The sequence below is a fragment of the Budorcas taxicolor genome, chromosome 8 (genome assembly GCF_023091745.1).
Source record: "Budorcas taxicolor isolate Tak-1 chromosome 8, Takin1.1, whole genome shotgun sequence".
Taxonomy (NCBI): domain Eukaryota; kingdom Metazoa; phylum Chordata; class Mammalia; order Artiodactyla; family Bovidae; genus Budorcas; species Budorcas taxicolor.
The window spans coordinates 30,980,850-30,996,829 of NC_068917.1; the positions used below are offsets into that span (position 1 = coordinate 30,980,850).

The window sequence follows — 15,980 nt, forward strand, 5'->3', positions numbered from 1 at the left end:
TGTTTTGCATTTTTCAAAACAGGAATGCAAATGGAATTAATATTTCAAGGATGGAAGAAATCGAGGAGTTAGGAAGTGATAAATGATGCCGGAAATATGATGGATGTTATTGGACCAAAAGGAGTGTCTTTCAGAAGGTGTCTGAGAGATTGATAGAGCATTTCAATCAAACACTGCAGAAGAAAAGTCATATTCTGTTACTATTATTTGTATATCATGTTTTATTTTCAGCATTTCACTTGTTATTGTATAAGAGCCTTTATCTTTTGCACTCTTGTCAGTGAATATTTGGTAGTAGCAATCTGTTTTTCTCTTTCAGATCTCTGGTATTACAGGGCCAGCATCTCATAGAATAAGAGTAAGGCTCACTCTTACACTATTTAGTCTGTGCTTCCAATTTAAAGCTTATCTATGAATGGCAAGAAACATTCTATTAATGAATCAGCTTTATTTTCTAATATGTTTTGGTAAGAGATTTTTGATGGTTTCAAAATTTTTCTCTAAATCTCTCCAGGCCCCTAAAGCTGTTAAAAATGGGAAGAAGGTGTTATTTCTTAAAATGCTGAAGAAGTAGGGTCCCTTTTGAACAGAGGCTGATCTTTTTTCCCTCCTCTCACTCTCAGGCCATCCGCTGCACACTGGTGAACTGCACATGTGAGTGTTTCCAGCCGGGGAAGATTAACCTGAGGACTTGCGATCAGTGTAAACATGGCTGGGTGGCACACGGTGAGGAAAATCTGGACTTTTCTCCTTGCTCTTGTTATGTTCGTGTAAGCCTGTGTTTTTGTTTTTTTTTTTCCTTTTAGAGCTATCACTGGCCTGGAGAAGAGAAGGGTCAGCTGTGCCCCAAGTGTTAGCTCCCATGTAGCCTGCAGCTCCCAAATAGCATATTCTTGGCTCCCAGAAGCAAGGCCAGGCAGGCAGCTCTCAGCAGAAGGGCTAGATGTTTATAGCACAGTTGGGTTCTGAGTGAACGCAGCAGCAGCCAGCAAGCACCAGGCCCCATGGAAACTCAAACATACCACAGTTGGCCTTTCAGGGCCGGGACCTCAGAGGCGAGCTGGCAAATCCTCTTTGCTTGAGGAGAACTCCTCCATGACTGCTCACCCTTGTCATCTGCTTTCGGGGCAGAGTTGATCCTCCCAGATGTTAAATTTTGTATGGTCTTAAGGTGAGTGAGTGAGTGAACGGGAACATTATTTGACTGGTATCTGAAAAAAGAATCCGTAAATACCCCCTTTCAGCATGCCCAGGGATTGGAGGAGGCTGGCTGCCGCTGGAGGGTGAGCTTTGCATAGGTGTGTATTCTGGGCGAGGGTGACCCAGGGCCACGGCTGGAAGTGCAGAGGCTCCTTGCCAGATGCACAGAGCTGTCCCATCCCTGGGCCTTGACCAAGCATTTAACTGTCCTCTGTCTGGTTTATGTTATTTATGTTGAGGCCAGAGGAGACTTGGGAATAAGCAGAGACATTTTTTTTACTTCCTGGACAGTAGAATCTTAAAAGATAGGTAATGTTTATAGAAGAAATCCTGGCTTCAGATTTTTTTGACAGCCTTGGGGGATTGGCTCTTAAGTGGACATATTCTTCATTCCCAAGCACTGCCAAATATCCAGTGGGTTGTATTTTTATAAATGTCGTGTTATTCTAGCAAGATCTGAAGAAAGGACACCGGGCCATGCCTTGAAATGCTTTCAGTTTATCATGTATCTTGCTTGCTGGGGATGTGTGGGTTGGCATTGTGGAGACATTTCAGCCCTGTGTCTGTGAGGGAGAGAAGAGATAGAAAGAGTAGTTAGTATGGGGGAATATACTAGAAGGTGTGTGCCTGGCAGACAAAGCCACAGTCCTCCAGCACCTCCAGGGAGGGAACTGGCTCCTGCTTCATTAACAAGGCCAATGTCTGTAACAACTCTCAGTCCAGTTCTGGCCAATATCTGTAACAACTCTCAGTCCAGTTCCGAACAACGTTTAAGCTGCTGTCAGTTTTGTTTGGAAGTGACTGTTCAATGATTTCTTCTCCTTTCCTACAGTAGTCTGCTTGCTAGGACTGCTGTAACAAAATGCCACAAAGTGGGTGGCTTAGACATCAGAAATTTATTTCTGCACAGTTCCGAAAGCCAGAAGTCCAAAATCAGGATGGTTTCGTTCTGAGGATTCTCTTCCCGGCTTGCACACGGCTGCCCTCTGGTTGTGTGCTCTCGTGGTCTGTGCTCTGTGGGGGGGCACACCCGTGTTGCCTCTGTGCATCCAAGTTCCTCTTCTCATAAGGACACCAGTCATGTTGGGGGAGGGCCCAGCCTGATGGCCTCACTTGTCTCCAAATACAGTCACATTCTGAAGCACTAGGGATGAAGGCTTCAACATATGAATTTGGCGAAAACACAGTTCAGTTCATATCACTAAGTATCCTTTCCCACAATATGTTTTGGCTCTGCCAGGTAATAGCTTATATCCTGAGCCCGTTAAGAGTCTTGGAGACTAAAAAGAAAAGCAAAAACGAAAGAATCCGCCAGGCAGTGTGGGGTCAAATCTTGGCTCTACAACTTTGATGACACATAGGTCAAACTCTGCATCTGAGTTTTCTTGTCTGTAACAGAAGGTTAATAATACCTGCCTTGTAAGATTATTGTGAGTATTGAAGATAAAATGTATGAAGTCTTTAAAATAAATAATACATGTTAAAAGTAACAAACTGGACAAACATGAGCAATAAGGTGGGGTGGGGGGCAGTCATTAAACAAAGGACTTTTCATTCATTCCCTCTCATTTTTTCCAAAGCCATCTTGCGTTACCATCATCTATCTACTGTGGTAGCCTTGTGAGTATAAAAGTTTACTGTGTCACCAGTTTATTTTATCTGTCTAACTTCCACATGCATATTACATTAGTAGTGTAATGGGGAGGGAAAAGCAATATTTCTTCCTTCTTGAACAACATAAATTATCCCCAGCCACTGGTTGTTTCTAAGATTTTCTGAGGGATGTGGTTTTTTCCCCAAACTTGAATAAGGTTATTTCTGTTACATCAGACTGGGCTTTTCCTAGTGTGCCCTTAGTAATCTTGTGTTTCTGGTATATTAATTTCGAAGTTTCTCAGTTCTAACTTTTCCTCAACACTGTTATCACCTTGACCTCTCCCCCCGCCAATAGCAACATGTCTGTATACAACTCACAATATGTACACACAGATACATATTCCATTCTTCCCCCATATAGTAGGACATATGTGACAGCGAGGGTTTTTCTCTTAGCTTTTGAGTTGGCAAAGAAATGAGAGCATCCACTCTTTTTGCCCTTAGCGTTTCAACTAACTGTTTCACTCTCTTCCCCTACACAGAAAACTCTGAAATCATGTCTTCAGTTATTTCTGTTCAGAGGTGAGGCACAGCAGTCTCTCTGGCTGCCTTACTCAGGACATTATTCTTTATGTGGGACAAGGGGAAAGTGACTTATTTTTACTATGGTGTGATTTTTCTGTGAAAGTGGGTAGAACAGGAAGCAGTAATACTACCAAAATACATCTCATATAATAATTTCACCGTAGCACTGAACACACTCCACCAGTAACTGTACCATAAAAAGTTAACATTTGCCATTAAAAATAGCTAAATGCCAAAATCAGGGGTTCTTTACAGAAAGGTGAATTTTTAGAAATTTGTTGCCTCTTTTGAATTAATGTCTTGCTAATCTTTGTTATCAGCATCTTCAGTTTCTTCATAAGATTGTGGATTTCATAGGTTATTATTCACACACACACACACTCTCACTTTATAGCCTTATAGATTGTATCTTAAATCTACTTGAATTAGTGACTTTAGTTGCTTTACAAAATTTTAAGATGTTTTAAAAAATTAAAAGGCATAATGAATTCATCATATTGTAACACCTAAACTTTGAAATTACTCACTGGGCATGGTGCTATTCACAGGGTACTTCCTTGGAATCTTAGCACCGTTGAGTTGAGAAGGGGGAACCCAAAAATGATTCCTTGACTACCAGGAGGCATTTCCCACTGAATTAATGAAGGATTCCCTGCTCTTTTTCCCCATTAAGGAATTTCAGCTCAGTTTGATAATAAAAGCAGGGCTTTATTGATTTTTAACATTATTTAAAACAAGTTCTTGTGGGGTATAGGTTGTCCATACAGACAGTGTATAATAACCTAGCATTTTCTAATTCTGCCATATTTCATAGTCTTTGGTTAAAGGACTCCAGCATACTGCTACTTAATTCACTTTACAACTGTATTTTTTTTCCTTTCTCTCCTTGCATTGTCTTTTCTGTGTTTTTCCTTCATTTGTTTTAAATTTCCAGAATGAGTCTTGCAGAAAATTTTAAATACACGTTTTCTGCAAGTTTAATTTTTCTTGGTTTAACATTATCAGAATAATGTTTCAGCGTCAGAGCAGTAATGGACTTCTTTACTGATGACACAAATGTTTGGGTTGGTCAAAATTTAGGACATGACGTTTTGACCCTTTCCCACCATACTAAGATAGTAATTTTGCTATTCACAGCATTGAAGCTTCAGGCAAAGAATTTTAAAAAAACACTCATTTATCTATTTGGTTGTGCTGGGTGTTAGTTGTGGTACTTGGAATCTCTAGTTTTGGCATGCTGGATGTAGTTCCCCGACCAGGGATCAAACCTGGGCCCCCAGCATTGGAAATGCAGAGTCTTAGCCACTGGAACCCCAGAGAAGTTGCTCGGCCAAAGATTTTATATTGTCGTTGCTGTTGTTCAGTTGCTAAGTCATGCCCAGCTCTTTGTGATCCCATGGACTGCAAGCTTCCCTGTCCTTCACTATCTCCTGCAGTTGCTCAAACTCATGTCCATTGAGTTGGTGATGCCATGCAACCATTTCATCCTCTGCTGCCCCCTTCTCCTCCGTTTTATACAGTCTTACAAATTAGCAAGTGTTACTAGTATATACCAAGTAGTGGGCAAGCGGGAGTGGAAAGAAGAGTGCTTTATTTCATCAGTCTCCTCTGAGGAACCTACTCCCAGCAAGAAGTGTAACTAATCAAATAAACCCTGTTGCCTTTGTGATAAACTGGAGGTGGGACATAAAGGTTGAGGGCTACTGTACTAAATGAGGTTTAGTATTTATTGTTTGCAGATTAGTTTTAATGTATATAGTCTAGACGATGATTTTATTTCTGAATGATTAAGATAAGGTATTCTAAATGACTTTCAGACATTTAATGATAATCTAAGACAACTGGAAAATTATTGTTTAAAATAAAAACTTGATGGGGTATATTTGATTTGATAAAAGAGGTGGGCAGATTTTAGAAAGGTTATTTAGAAATTTTTTCCTTGGTGATATCAGTAATTTTTACTTCTGACAAAACTCACTTGTTAAAACTACCTTAAAAAAAATTCCACTGTTTCTTGGCATGTTCAGTAAAAATTTTCAAGGGTAAGAGGCTTGATGAAAAAAATAAAAAAGATACAACGTAGCTTAATGAACCCCATAGTAGCTTGCTTGGTGCAGATTATTTTCTTTATAGAATACTTGGACTTTAAATACTTTAATTATTAGCTCAACAAGCCAGCTGTTTTCCTGCCAATATTGAAACTATTCAGAATTTTTAATGTAAAATGAACAGGCTTGGCCTGTGTCATCTGGACATCAGTGAAGAGATATTTATTGAACATATATCATTTCTAAAGTATTGGGCCAGGGATGCTTTGATTCTTTAGTTCTGTGCCACAGGAAATGATAAGCAGTATAAAGTTAATTTAGTGTCGTCTACCAACCATCTTTATGGTTTAATGTACTGTAAGACTTAATATTCATATAATCCATTAATTTCAAGTATTTCTTTTTTTGTAATTCACTGGAAGTAATTTCTTTTTTTTTTCCTCAGCATCATTGAATTTGAATTCCCAGCTCTTTACTAGATACGTCTTATCAGAACAGGGGTATTTATAGAGACACTCACCCAAATAGAAAATATAGGACATCCCATTAAATTTGAATTTCAGGTAAACAGTGAATAATTTTCTAGTATAAACACATACCTTGCAAATTTAGCTGAGTGGTCCTGTGTTTTTGCTAAATCTGGCAAGCATACACCTAAAGAAAACCCTAGTTAGGCTTAATTTGCATAATTAAGTCCCAAATCAAGGCCATTGGTTCTGAGCTTTCTGTAATCAAGAAACCTTTTGATTATGTCCGTCCTACATTTAGAATCACGAGATCACAGTATTCTGTTTACGGACGCCTCAGATTTGTTGGCTGCACGGTACTTTATAAGGATTTAAGCAGGGTGGATCAAAACCAGTAGTTTTTCATTTTATTCCATGAAAGGTCACATGTCTTTATTATTTGTCCCAGTCTGTGCTCTTCTTATGAATTGTCTAAACATCTGTGAAAGTAGTTTATCCCCAACTGGTAGCTCTGTAATATTCTCCCTGACTCGAGTCCAGGAGCCAGTGTAACTAAGTATAAGCTTTCCTTTTCCACCCTCTGTTCTTTGCTAGCCTTCTAGAAGTCTTCTATCAAAAGCAATAATGCATGACACTTCTGTGACCTCATGCTCACTCTGAGTAAGGCAGCAGCAGTTTCTGTAGGATCATTTGTAAATTTCAAGAGTAAGAGAGGAGAGTGAGTAAAACAGTGTCCTCTGACAAAGGAAAATAATGCTTGCAGATACTAACCAGCAAAGTGCTGGCCTCCTTCTTGTAAACCTGAAGACCTTCCCAGCAAGACTGAATTTTGCTTTGGGAGAGAATTGTTGAAGAGGAATATTTAGGATTAGATGAAAAGAATAAGAAAGGTTCTAGCTTGATACCTCAGCACAGGGGCTTCAGCATGGCAGTGACAACTGATCCTTTGGGAGGAAGTAGGTTGCCGCGCCTCTAGAACTTTCCTTAGAAACACGAGGATGGAAACCCCACCGTTCTCTTCCGTTGGTGCACTGGTTTGGAAAAGGTGGGAATTAGTGGAATATCTGCTAAAAACAATTTGTCTTTGTAGAAGACTTGGTTCTTCGCGATGGTGACCCTGAAACTTGGCTTGCCTAGCTGAAGGATTCTCTTTCAGTCAGGGAAACTAGCTCTTAGGTGCCTCCTAGCTCTGCCTGCGTGCTCTCTCTATGGACAAAGTCCTTGAACATCTCTCCACTTATTTTTTTTAGAGAGCAAACACAAGGCCGCTTTCCTGCCTGGCACATGAACCATCTTTGCATGACCTGAGGGCACCGTGCCCTCTTGTGCTTCTCCCCTTCACTCCCTGATCCCAGTTGATAAGCTCGAAAAGGAGGACACCCTCACAAATGTGACGGTTCACTCCTTGATTCATGGCATTAACGATATTCTTACTGCATCCCTGAACTACTTGTTTTGATTTGTTTCTCAGCCTGCCCACCTTTGGAACAGTGCTTTGAACTCTGATTTTTTTTTTTTTTTTTTTTTCAAATCACAGCACAAACAGTGCCTCCCCTTCAAAGTCCTGGGCTCTCTGCCTGTTAGCTCCCCAGATGTTTTTTTCTAGCTCCATTTTATTCAGACAGAAACATAAGGTGGATCTGATAAATCCTGACCTCTAAAGTGTACAGTTCAGGTCCCCTGCTAAGGACTTTCCAGGAAGGAAATGGAGATTGAAGCTACAGAGCTGGAGCCCCAGGGTCTGAAGAAGCTTCGGGTACACAAATGAGAGGAGTGGGCCTGAAGACAAAAGAAGGTGAAGCTGCAGCTCTGTATACGTTCTCCTCCTGGCTCCACCACCCGCTGTCAGTGGGGCCCAGGCCAGGTTACATAACCTCTGTTTTCTCATCTATGAAATGTGGATAATGATAGTGCCTAGTTTGCAGGGTTCTTTCTGATATTAAATGAGATAATTACTTACTGTTAGTTGTTTCTAAATTCTTACAGAAGAAAAATTTCAACCTTGATGACGCAACAGGTGTTTTATCGTGGTTGACGGGGTTAAAAGTTGAGTATATTCAGGCCAGTTTTCAAATCCCATCTCTGTCTCTATTTAGTAAGCCCCAGTTCGTTTCATCTGTAAACTCAGATAATAATAGGAAGCTACCTGAATAGCACAGTGACATTTTGAGGAGGACTGAACCGTAATGATACTCTCTAGGGCCCCATGCAGATTTTCTCTGGTGCCCAGTGCTAGAGTAAGGCCATCAGTTTCTTTGGTTGTAGGGCCCAGTTTTCCCAGGGTGATCTTGTATTCCTCAGCAAATCCAATTTAGCTTCATACTGTCCATTTCTCCTAAAATGGCGTGTGAGCCCTTACTTGCATAGAAGTCTGAAACACTTCTTTTTCATATTTTAAGAACTGCGCATCAGTTAAACTGAACTATAGGATTGCTTATTTGTTGAAAATCCAAAAACCAGGAGGAAATGAATTTTAGGCAGGATGAAAGGCTACTCTTGCCTATTTTCATACCTGTATTCTTGCATGCGAAGTGCTTTGATGGGCTAACCACTTTATCATTTTATTGCGCTTTATTACATCATAAATTTTTATATCTTGCTAACGATCCTACAGGAAGCTTAATTGTTTATAGGAACATCTTAATTAACTGGAGTTCAGCAGGTTAAGCAGAACACAAATTGAAGGGGTTATAAATGAAACATACTCAGCTCTTCTCATTTTACTCAGGATGCTCTGTTCAGATAATGAGGAGATGCTTCTGGGTCATAAGAATCTGGGATGCCTCAGCAAAACTTTCCACTGTTCTTCCTCCTCCTATTGTGTCATAGTGAGGACTTTTTCTAAGTGTGGGTCCCCCCGCCATACCCATCCTCCACCCCTCAGCCCTGCACTTGAATAGTAAAAGTGCTGGATGAGATACTTGCGGTGTTTAGGGAAATTCTGACTTGTATTCTGGGAGGCATAGAATGTTGTCTGTGCGACTCATTCCTCACCAGGGTTTGCCTTTCAGGAGGGTACAAATCTGTAACTCTTCAGAAGCTTGAGTTAATCTGTCATTAGTGAGCATATACCCAAAGTGTTGTATTTGTTGTTGTTTAGTTGCTAAGTCACGGAGAAGGCAGTGGCACCCCACTCCAGTACTCTTGCCTGGAAAATCCCATGGACGGAGGAGCCTAGAAGGCTGCAGTCCATGGGGTCGCTGAGGGTCGGACACGACTGAGCGACTTCCCTTTCACTTTTCACTTTCACGCATTGGAGAAGGAAATGGCAACCCACTCCAGTGTTCTTGCCTGGAGAATCCCAGGGATGGCGGAGCCTGGTGGGCTGCCGTCTATGGCGTCACACAGAGTCGGACACGACTGAAGCGACTTAGAAGGAGCAGCAGCAGCAGTTGCTAAGTCATGTCTGACTGTTTGTGATTCCTTGGACTTATAGCCCACTGAGCTCTTCTGTCCATGGGATTTCCTGGACAAAAGGACACTAGAGTGGATTGCCATTTTCTTCTCCAGGGGATCTTCCCTACCCAGGGACTGAACCCACCTTCCTGCACTGGCAGGCAGATTCTTTACCACCGAGCCACCAGGGAAGCCCAAGGTATTGTATCAGTTCAGTTCAGTCACTCAGTTGTGTCCAACTCTTTGCAACCCCATGGACTGCAGCACACCAGTCCTCCTTGTCAATCACCAAATGCCGAAGTTTACCCAAACTCACGTCCATTGAGTCAGTGATGCCATCCAACCATCTCATCCTCTGTCATCCCCTTCTCCTCCTGCCCTCAATCTTTCCCAGCATCAGGGTCTTTTCAAATGAGTCAGCTCTTCACATCAGGTGGCCAAAGTATTAGAGTTTCAGCTTCAACATCAGTCCTTCCAATGAACACCCAGGACTGATCTCCTTTAAGAGAGAGGAAACTTACTACTGGGCTTCTCAACAGATTGCTTACAAATCTATCAAGTTATGGCTGTAATTCTTTTAAATATTTTCTATACAATACAGGTCATGAAGCAACAGTTAGAACTAGACATGGAACAACAGACTGGTTCCAAATCCAGACTGTGTTCCTTGATACACAATAAAATCCCTCCTTTGGCCTCAAGATCTCCCAGCCTGCTTGTATGGTCAGATGATCCTACAAAATCAAGTGCAAACACATTTAATTGAAAGAAGAGCTTTTTGGGGCCTTAAGTTCAATTGGCCAAGGAACACAAGGCAACACTAGACCTGGGTGTCCGAAAGGGAAGCCACTGTTTTCAAACTGAGCACTTGAGATGTGGTTAGTCCCAACTGAGGTATGCTGTAAGTATGTTACACTGAAATTTAGAGATTTAATCTTAGAAAAAAAAGAGTGCAAAATAGCTCAATGAAAATGATTTTTATGTGGTCTACTTGTTCAGTTGCTCAGCTGTGTCTTACTCTTTGCAACCGCATGGACTGCAGCACACCAGGCTTCCTTGTCCTTCACCATCTCCCAGAGCTTGCTCAAACTCATGTCCAGTTGAGTCCATGATGACATCTAACCATTTCATCCTCTGTCGTCTCCTTCTCCTCCTGCCTTCAATCTCCCCCAGCATCAGGGTCTTTTATAATGAGCTGTCTCTTCGCATCAGGTGGCCAAAGGATTGGAGCTTCAGTCATTCCAGTGATTATTCAGGATTGATTTCCTTTAGAACTGACTGGTTGGATCTCCTTGCTGTCCAAGGGAGTCCCAAGAGTCTTCTCCAACACCACATTTCAAAAGCATCAACTCTTTGGCCCTCAGCCTTCTTTATGGTTCAACTCTGACATCTATGCGTAACTACTGGAAAAATCACAGCTTTGATTATATGGACTTTTGTTGGCAAAGTAATGTCTCTGCTTTTTAATATGCTGTCCAGGTTTGTCATAGCTTTTCTTCAAGGAGCAAGCATCTTTTAATTTCATGGCTGCATTCACCATCTGCAGTGATTTTGGAGCCCTAAAATATAAAGTCTGCCACTGTTTCCACTGTTTCTCCGTCTATTTGCCATGAAGTGATGGGACCGGATGCCATGATCTTTGTTTTTCTGAATGTTGAGTTTTAAGCCAGGTTTTTCACTCTTATCTTTCACCTTCATCAAGAGGCTCTTTAGTTCCTCTTCAATTTCTGCCATAAGGGTGGTGTCATCTGCATATCTGATATTTCTCTTGGCAGTCTTGATTCCAGCTTGTGCTTCATCCAGCCTGGCATTTTGCATGATACACTCTGCATATAAGTTAAGTAAGTGGTCTACATATTGGTGAAATATTTTATGTATTGGGCTGAATAGAAAATATTTGTGAAAAATTAGTTTCATTGTTGGTTTTTTGCTTTTTAAATGAGACTGGCTTCCCAGGTGGCACTAGTGGTAAAGAACCCACCTGCCAGTATAGGAGACGTACAAGACATGGGTTCGATCCCTGGTTCAGAAAGATCCTTTGGAGAAGGAAGTGGCAACCCATTCCAATATTCTTGCTTGGAGAATCCCATGGACAGAGGAGCCTGGCGGGCCACAGTCATAAGGTTGCGAAGAGTCAGACACGACTGAAGCAACTGAGCACTGAGAGAGATTTAAAATTACATATGTGATTATGTTAGGCATGGCTGTTGTGGAGCTCAGTGTGAGATCATGCATTTGATTAACCTGGTTTGCCGGTAGAGTAGTTAAAATTGGTGTGAGAATCCTAACATCCCCTATCCCGGCTCCTGTCCTTCCTTCACTCGGTCCTCTGTGCTTTCACATGTGCTGTGCTGCAGATGGTTGCTCTTTCCTCTGCCCTGGTCATCAGGGAAGCTGGACCTCCTTGCCCCCAGACGCAGTTAAGTCTTTCCTTCTGTATTGTTGTTGTTGTTCAGTTGCCCAGTCACGTGCGACTCTTTGTGACCGCATGGACTGCAGTATGCCAGGCCTCCAAGTCTCTCATCATCTCCCGAAGTCTGCCCAGGTGCATGCCCATTGCATCGGAGATGCCATCCAGCCATCTCATCCTCTTACACACTCTCCTCCTGCCCTCAATCTTTCTGCGCATCAGGGACTTTTCCAATGAGCCGGCTGTTCCCATCAGGTGACCAAAATACTGGAGCTTCAGCTTTAGCATCAGTCCTTCCAATGAGTATTCAGGGTTGATTTCCCTTTAGATTGACTGGATTGATCTCCTTGCTGTCCAGGAGACTCTCAGGAGTCTTCTCTAGCACCACAGTTTGAAGGCATCAGTTCTAAATAGTATCAGTATATTTCACTGAGACCAGAAGGGTAGCTTCTATAATACCGACCCCTCCACTAGCTTGGGGCCTCAGGAAGAACACTTCATCTCTGGGTGCTGATACCCACTGCAGCAGCCTGCACATGAGGGAGTGGAGTAGCACATGGCACGGAGGGTTACGGGAATCTCCTGCATGGACCTAACAGTCTCTAATTTCTGATTGCCAGTTTCTTTCCCAGCAGCCTCAAGCACAGCCTGCAAACCACCCCACCCTGCCTTTAGTTCTGTTTTTGTGTTTCTTTATCAGTCCTTATTCTTGTTTTCATCTTTGTTCCTCTGTGTGTCTGCAAGCAACAAAACAAGTGAAATGTAGGTGGAAGGTTTCAGGAGCCTACCCAACCAAGAAGTAAATTTTAGAGAAGTTAAATTTGTTTGATCATTAACAGATATTGGCATTTTTGTTTTACTCAGAAGATCTGTCTTGAGCTAAATATTTTTCACTTTTTATTTAGTAGCTCTTCAATACTCCTTTGCCTGCAAAAATCTGAGGGTAAGAAATTCTCCCCTCCCCCGCTTTTGGCTGTTCATGTTTTCCACTATCAGTAAAAATTAAAAAACAAATCAACCTCTCACATAAAAGAAAACACCTGTTTGGCTTGGAGAATCTGGCCAGGGAGGTCTTTTTCCTGACGGGCCAAAAGCGACCATCACAGGGCCGCTTGTTAAAAAAAAAAAAAAGTCATTTTTTTCCTTTATTTCATATGAGCATTGGCAGAAACTCTGACAAGCAGTTCTTCATATTTTATTATGTTCTTGTCTGCAGAATCTCTGTCAGGCAAAAACCTTGTCAGCGGAAAACCTGTCGTGGGATCAGAGGAGACAAAAACAGGTGTCACATAGGCAGTCAAAACTGAAGGAAAAAAAGATTAGGCTAAAGAGAGAGAGACAGACAATTACATTAATGCCACTGCTTTTATCTTATAGATGTGTGTTATTATCTCGGGGTGCTGAGTGCGCAATTGCCTCAAAGAAAAGTAGACAGGAGACAAGGGGAAACTTGATAGTTATTAACTGAAGAGGCAGTGTGTCAAAGCTGGATGGGGTTCAAAGTTTTGCAAGGGGAAAAAAACTGCAGGCAGCCAGCAACGGCTGTGTGGTTCTGCTTTCGGCTACATAAACCTAGTAGCAATCTAACATTTTCTACTTGGAAACAGATCATAGAGAAAAAAATTAATGAAAGATTTCATTTGGAGGTTTGAGGCGGGGGGGTTAACATTTATCCTATAGACATGTGACTGAATCCTAGTCGTTTCTCTCATAAAATCTTCCCTCAATGTGAGACATGAAGACAGGCATTTGTCAGTTCAGCTTTGTTGTTTGGATATGTTTAAAACACCTATTATCAACACACTTTTAATTTAAAAAAGCTATTAAGAAGCCCTTTTACTAAGTGTGAACATCTGTATGTGCAAGCTGTAAATTAGGAGATCACATATGTGTGCCTCAGTCAGAGACTAAATGAACTTGGCAAGTGTTTTCTGTTACTGGTTTTTAAATACAGTAAAATATCTACAGGAACAATGGTTACACTTGAGATTTTGAATCTTCAAAAGAAAGGTGCCTGTTGATCCTGATGAGTAGACTTTGTCTTCTAATTAGATATTAGAGCTATTATTATGAAATTGGTAACCAGGATTCACCAGGCTAACCAGTATCTCCCCCAGTTCTTTGTTCATGTCATTTCAGGAGACTTCTTTTTCTCAAAAGTTGGTCTCCATGAAATATTTGTGATGGTAGAAAATAGTTTCACTTTGCAAGTGGCTTAAACTCTGAATGCTATTTTGCCTTGTTGATAACTCAGGTGTCAAAGAGCCAACTGATAGCAAATGGGATGGGAACTTTTAAGGCCTTCCTCTCTGCTCAGCCGTACATCGATGGTATTCGTGAAAAAATCAGCAAGCATTGCTTTAGTCCTTAACATTTTCTGCTCATGAATTTAAAAATTGGTTAGTTTAGCCTTTTCCTAAGACAGCCTTCTTAGCCCTTTTTTATGAGCAAATCTGTATAGAGAGGTCTTTTATCCCGCCAGTCACTGATGCAAAGCAGTTTGATACTTGATATATGCATTAAGCAAATCCAGCAATCCAGAAGAAAACACACGTCAGTGTCAAAAGTGTGTGTGATAGCCCAGAGTTTCAAGGGATTACAGTGGGGGAAAGAGAGATTGATTATAGATTTAGAGTGAGATTTCAGACTGACTTACTGGGGGAGGGAAGGAAAAATACTTGTGACACAAAGGTGACATTCAAAAAAAAAAGACTGAATATAATCATTTCTTTCTTTTAGGTGTTTTCTACCAAGTGCTGGCTTTTGTGTCACTGTTCTCTCTAGGTTTTGAAATACTTCTTCACTGCTGTGGTAGAGTTTAAAGCACATATTCTATCAAAAATAAATAGACTTGCATTTGCAGTATTTCCATAGTGAAGTCTCTGATACAGATCTATGCTACTTCAGGAAAATTAAGTCTTTAAAGTTAATAAATTGGGAGTAGGGTGATTATTCTCTTACAGGATTCATTTTTTTGTTTGTTGAATAGAAGGGTATTCAGCAAACAAAATATGCTTATTTCAGTAGTTACTTTTAAAGGGATATGTTTTGTAGTCAGTGTGCATTTAATTCATTGATCTGTGAATTATATAAAGCAGGATTTTGTGTAGTCAGCTCTCAGCTCTCCTTGGTAACTAGAGACTGGATAGAACAACAGCAGGAATAATAATAATAATAATCCCCAAACCTGATTGCAGCAGGCAGATTCAGTTATTCGATGTCTTCCTAGACTTACTGTCAAGCTTGGAGATTGCATTTCCTCTTTCTGCTTAACCACCTACTCATGGAGATGCAGATGAGGAGAGACATAGCCCCAAAAGTGGGCCTTGAAAGGAAAAGGAAGAAGGAAGAGAAGTACAACCAAGGATCTGTTTAGTCTCCTAGCTGAGAGATTGAGCATTGACAGTCTACTTCTATGTGTGCCTCAGTCAGACTTTAATGATTTCCAAAGTCTGTTGTGAGGACTGTATTATTCATAAGGCCACAGGGGGGGAAATGCCAATCAGTTTGAAATATTACCTATATAGTCTCAAGTGGAGCTCAAATTCTACCCTGGACTAATTGTGAGTGTGTGTGTGTGTGTGTGTGTGCACTTGCGTGTACGTGCACATATCCATATACACCCAAAGCTGCATGTCAAATAGGGAGCAATTAAAATCTGTGGGACCGTTGGGGCTCATTGGAACGCCTTCTGTCCCCCTTTCCTCCCTACAATGTAGGTTCCCTTTCCTAATGGACCATGAGAGTATTCATCTACTTATCCCTCATGTATTAAGAGAAAAAAAAAAGATCAAGGACTTTTCACATAAGTCATCCAGGGTATAGTAATGTAATCAGGGTTTATGATGGCTCAGTAGAGGTGTCTTTTTTTCTTCTTCTTCTTTTGACTTAAAAACACTGACACACTATTTGTTCAAGTAAAAAAAATAAGCCTTTCACATATAAGGACTGACAGTTTTTATCACCAGGCTTGGGGATCAACTCTTTCAGCTCTGTATCATTCCTTTTCTTCTTTCCTTAAAAAAAAATTCTAAAAGCAAGCCTTCTCTCTCTTTGATATTAAATATCCTAATTAATTCAATCTTGACAGTTACAGTTAGAAAGTTGTGACTTAAAAGGAACATGAGTTATTTTGTACTTAATTTGCTCCCAGTTTGCACATTTGTGTCCCCCAAAGTAGTGGGTAAAATGTGCAGATCTAAATATTACTTCTAGTCTGAGGAGTCTTTCTCTTAGTAACAGTCGTGGTCCACCTTCCTCATCGATCACCTGACTCAC

General features: G+C 41.1%; 1 protein-coding gene across 1 annotated transcript in view; it reads left to right on the top strand.

Moving 5' to 3' along the window:
- The window catches only part of BNC2 (basonuclin 2), a 315,782-nt gene that overhangs the window by 150,365 nt on the left and 149,437 nt on the right, over window positions 1-15,980 (top strand). The window contains exon 3 of the mRNA XM_052645134.1: window positions 624-726. Coding sequence (XP_052501094.1) covers window positions 624-726 — 103 coding nt within the window. The remainder of the gene's footprint in view (window positions 1-623; window positions 727-15,980) is intronic.